Source organism: Trichechus manatus, unplaced genomic scaffold (assembly GCF_000243295.1).
Source record: "Trichechus manatus latirostris isolate Lorelei unplaced genomic scaffold, TriManLat1.0 scaffold00091, whole genome shotgun sequence".
In the NCBI taxonomy this organism is placed as follows: domain Eukaryota; kingdom Metazoa; phylum Chordata; class Mammalia; order Sirenia; family Trichechidae; genus Trichechus; species Trichechus manatus.
In genome coordinates this window covers 6,982,803-6,987,623 of record NW_004444027.1, presented here as the reverse complement: position 1 = coordinate 6,987,623, position 4,821 = coordinate 6,982,803, and the positions used below count along the sequence as shown (strand labels likewise).

The window sequence follows — 4,821 nt, the reverse complement described above, 5'->3', positions numbered from 1 at the left end:
GTATTCCTTCCATCTTCTTTTGATGCTCCCTGCATCATTTAATATTTTCCCTGGAGAATCCTTCAATATTGCAACTTGAGGCTTGAATTTTTTCTTCAGTTTTTTCAGCTTGAGAAATGGCAAGCATGTTCTTCCCTTTGGTCTTCTAACTCCAGGCCTTTCCACATTTCATTGTAATAATAGTTTACTTTGTCTTCTCAAGCCACCCTTTGAAACCTTCTGTTCAAATCTTTTACTTATTTCTTCCATTCACTTTAGCTACATTCACTTTAGCTACAAGAATAAGTTTCAGACTCTCTTCTGACATCCATTTTTGTCTTTTCTTTCTTTCCTCTCTTTTTAATGACTTCTTGTTTTCTTCATGTGTGATGTCCTTTAATCATCCCACAACTCATCTGGTCTTCAGTCATTAGTGTTAAATGTGTCAAATCTGTTCTTGAGATGGTCTCTAAATTCAGGTGGGATTTACTCACAGTCATACTTTGGCTCTCATAAACTTGTTTTAATTTTCTTCAGCTTTACTTACTCTTACATATGAGTAACTGATGGTCTGTTCTTCAGTCGGCCTTGTTCTGACTGATACTGAGCTTCTCCATCGTCTCTTTCCACAGATGTAGTCGATTGGATTCCTGGGTATTCCATCTGGCAAGGTCCACATGTATAGTCACCGTTTATGTTGTTGAAAAAAGGTATTTCCAATGAATAGGTCGTTGGTCTTATAAAATTATATCATGTAATCTCCAGCGTAATTTCTATCACCAAGGCCATATTTTCCAACTACTGATCCTTCTTCTTGGTTTCCAACTTTCACATTCCAATCACCAGTAATTATCAATGTATCTTGACTGCATGTTTGATCAATTTCATACTGCAGAAGGTGGTATAAATCTTCAATTTCTTCATCTTTTGCATTAGTGGCTTGTGCGTAAATTTGAATAATAGTGGTATTCAGTGGCCTTCCTTATAGGCGTATGGATATTATTCTATCACTGACAGCATTATAGTTCAGGACAGATCTTGAAATGTTCTTTTTGACAATGAATGTGGCACCGTTCCTCTTCAATTTGTCATAGAAGACCATATGATTGTCCGATTCAAAATGCCCCAAACCAGTCCATTTCAGCTCACTAATGCCTAGGATATCTATCTTCAAGCAGTCCATTTCATTTTTGACAATTTCTAATTTTAGATTCATAATTCGTACATTCCACATTCCAATTATTAATGGATGTTTGCAGCCGATTCTTTTCGTTTTGAGTCATGCCACATCAGCAAATGAAGGTCCCAAAAGCTTTAGTCCATCCACATCATTAAGGTCGACTCTACTTTAGGATGCAGCTCTCCCCCACTTGTATTTTGAGCACCTTCCAACCTGAAGGGCTCATCTTCCAGTACTATATCAAGACAATGCTTCTTTGCTGTTCATAAGGTTTTCACTGAGCAATTATTTTAGAAGTAGCTCGCCAGTCCTTCTTTCTAGTCTGTCTTAGTCTGGAAGCTCTGCTAAACCCAGTGTACCACAGGTGATCCTGCTGGTATTTGAAATATCGGCATAGCTTTCAGCATCACAGCAACACACAAGCCACCACAGTACAACAAACTGATAAACAAGTGGTGAACAACTGATATCGATAAAGGTAAAATCCTGAACTGGTTTAGAAATCTGATAAAGAATTTTTTGTTTGATTTTTATGTGTCCGGGAGGGCATACCAAAGACACTGTAGTGTATAAAAACTGTACAGTACAAGCTGGAGAAGGTTAGCTTTTAGAAAGTATTATCTTTAAACATCCATTTATGAATCCTGGTTTGTAAAAGAGAATTTATTTTTTAAATAAATTAATAAAACGTAAATAAAATTAAGAAAAATCTGTGATTTTTTTCAAAATTCATTCTCTGACTTTAAGTCAAAAATAAATAAATCTCTAGGGCTGGGAATAGGTGGCATAGGGTTGGAAGCAAAGTGATCAGAGAAGTAGGGAATAGAAACTGCTAATGTAGGTGATTGAGAAAAAGGTCACACAGTATCAGTTTCCAAACTGCCTCAAATCTAATAATTCTCTATCTTCTCTAATCTCATTCTATATGATGGTATGAATGCTTGCCATGATCTCCTGCTACACTCAACAATTCTTTAAGGAAAAGAAAAATACAGGAATTTTTAGGGCATTTTTAAATGCAGGAAATATCTTGGCATTAAACCATAAGTAAAAAATTATTCATCACTTAACCAACCATCCAGAGCTCTAAGAAAATGGTTTATAAACGATAGGGTGCATTAGAATCACCCAAAGGGCTTGTTTAAAAATCAGGTCGGGCCCACGCCAGTTTCTGATTCGGTAGTCAGGGGCAAGGCTCCCCAAGTGATGCAGATGCTGCTGTTCTGGGGGCCACACTTTGAGAATCACTGTACTAATGTAATCCTACTCATAGTATGGTCCTTACTATTGCTGTCTGGGAACTGTTTGTTACCAGTCTGAGGCAGAAATCGAGACTATGCTTTTGAAGACTTTTCTAGCAATTTAACATTACTATGTCGTGCAAACTGCCCCAAAGAGTTTCCAAGGTTGTAATCTTTACGGAAGCAGATTGCTACATCTTTCTCCCCAAGAGCAGCCAGTGAGTTCACCACTCTTTCAGTTAGCAGCCTACCGCTTTAACTACTGCACCACCAGGGCAGTGGTCACTGTGAGTCAGAATCAACTCAAGGCCAATGGGTATGGCATGCAAGTACGTGGTCATTTTTCTAGTTATTCATTTTTATTATATTTTCCAAAAGTATTGGTATGCTATTGACTGAATTGTTTTTTTTTTTTTAAAGTTTGGGAAGTCTTGCTCTAAAAAAACACTTTCGCACCACTGATACACAGGGGCCCACCTCACCTAAGAACGCAGACCACCCACTTAGCCCCACGCAGAGGAGGGAGTTGATTTAGAAAATAATATTTGGAATCATTATTCCCTGACCTTGTGCATGGAGAAATCTGACCCAGCTTGGGCTGGGCCCTCACAGAGGCACAAAGACACATCAACTGGGCCCTGAGATAGACAATAGATGGGACAATCAGAGAAATTATCTTAAGGAAGTTTTTGCAAAAGGGCAATCAAACCTAACACAAAAGACTTCCCACTTTTTGTCTTTTTTTATTAGCTTTTAGGGAATAGAAATTTGTTGGACCACTGAAGACCCTCCTGACTTTTGTAATCGAAACCTGTACCAACGATTGTTAAGAAAGATGATTCAAAATGTAAGATCACAATTTCTAGCCAATCTGTGAAAAGGTGACGCTTTCAATGATTCTACCTATTTTGTGATGTTGCTATATACTAATGACTCTGTAACCTTCCTCGGATTTGGGTAGACATTCTAGCTCTGGCAGCATGCTTGTCCGCTTCCCACTTTTGTCCTTTTGAATATATGCCAAATAAAACTTTCTTTTTGCTTTACTAAACTTTACGATGTTTTTCCTCCACAACAGAGTGCAGGGCCAGGGCCACTTCTGCCATTTGGGGAAACCCGGGGTGTCCTAGAGGATAACAGGAGGCTGAGAATAATTTCAGCAGCCACAGCTCCGGACTGAGATTCAGTTTCAACACTTAAGCTTTCACCGTTCTGTATCCTCCCAGTGCCTGTACAGCACTGCAACATCGCTGCAAGTGGCCGGAAACAGTGCCCCGGGCAAAAGCGTAAAGAAAGAGACACAAAACACATCCTGTGGCGTACACCTGTTCAGGTCAGTGATTTTCCTATCCAAAGTTTGCAGCCGCCAAGGTATTTTACACAATAGGTGAGTTATATCAACACACTAGATTCCTTCGGAGTGTTTTGTTTTAGCAAGATGAGAAGCTGAGAAAGAGTCAGCTCAAACCCACCCCGGTGGATACTCTTTGCTCCCTTGCTAGCGCCTCATCGCTCCTGCGCGGAACCCGGACTAAAGCCCAAACCAAAGCAGGCCCCGGTATTCCTTGACAGGTGGGGGACTAAGAACAGCCGCCAGAGCTCTCGCGCTTGCGAACCAGCGACGACTGTGCCCTCTTTGCGTGCCCGCGTCCTTACCCGCTACTGGTATCGGCTCTTTCCGGCCAGGCAAGGCCTCCTGAGGGCTGACGATCTTAGAAGTAGAATCGCTCATTCTTGGGGCAGGAAAAAGGCTGTGGAACAGCTGGAGAACCCTGTTACTCGCCGAGAGCATGGGCGGAGCGCTAGGCGAACGGCCGCCGCGCTGTGGGGCAGAACCGCGCGGCCGCGAGCGGAGCTTACTCTTACTGAGCCCAAGATTGGCGCTCTTCTTCGTCGTTGTCTGCGGCGGCGGCGGCGCGGGACCGGCGTGCACTGGGCCGAGCTGCGGGCGGGCGCGGGTCTCCGAGGCCGCGTGCGCTCCTGATTGTGCAAGAGGCCACCTCGAAACAGAGGTTACCTAAGACTTGGGGCAAGACAGGCTGTAGGCGTGTCCTTTCCCGGAAGTGGGTGCGTGGTAACGGTAGTACCCAGCCAGTTTTTCTGGCTCTCTGCTTAAGGACAAACTTCTCAAGCAAAGAACAACTGTACTCAGTGACAAAGGCCAAAAAATAATAATGCCTGGCTTTTGTGTTGCAATTTGATTTTAAAGTTCGTTCACGTTTCACCATCTCCTTAGGGACTGCTGAAATTTATGCATATTTCCATTGGAGCCATTATAATGATATTACTAAAAGAATTAGTATTTATCCAAAATAAAAACTAAGCGCAATTCTCTAAAAGCTAGGAAAAGAGAAGATGTATTCAATATAACAACATAATGTTAGATTTATACCAAAAAAATAAAAACCAAACCCCTTGCCA

At 41.7% G+C, this 4,821-nt stretch overlaps 1 protein-coding gene across 4 annotated transcripts in view; it reads right to left on the bottom strand.

Annotated features, from left to right (window-relative positions):
• Positions 1 to 4,426, bottom strand: part of MSRA (methionine sulfoxide reductase A) — a 798,651-nt gene extending 794,225 nt beyond the window's left edge. For all 4 annotated transcript variants that reach the window (XM_023736743.1, XM_012557226.2, XM_023736744.1 and 1 more), the window contains exon 1: positions 4,057 to 4,426. In XM_023736743.1, coding sequence (XP_023592511.1) covers positions 4,057 to 4,192 — 136 coding nt within the window. In that variant the 5' untranslated portion in view covers positions 4,193 to 4,426. The remainder of the gene's footprint in view (positions 1 to 4,056) is intronic.
• Positions 4,427 to 4,821: the final 395 nt, after the last annotated feature.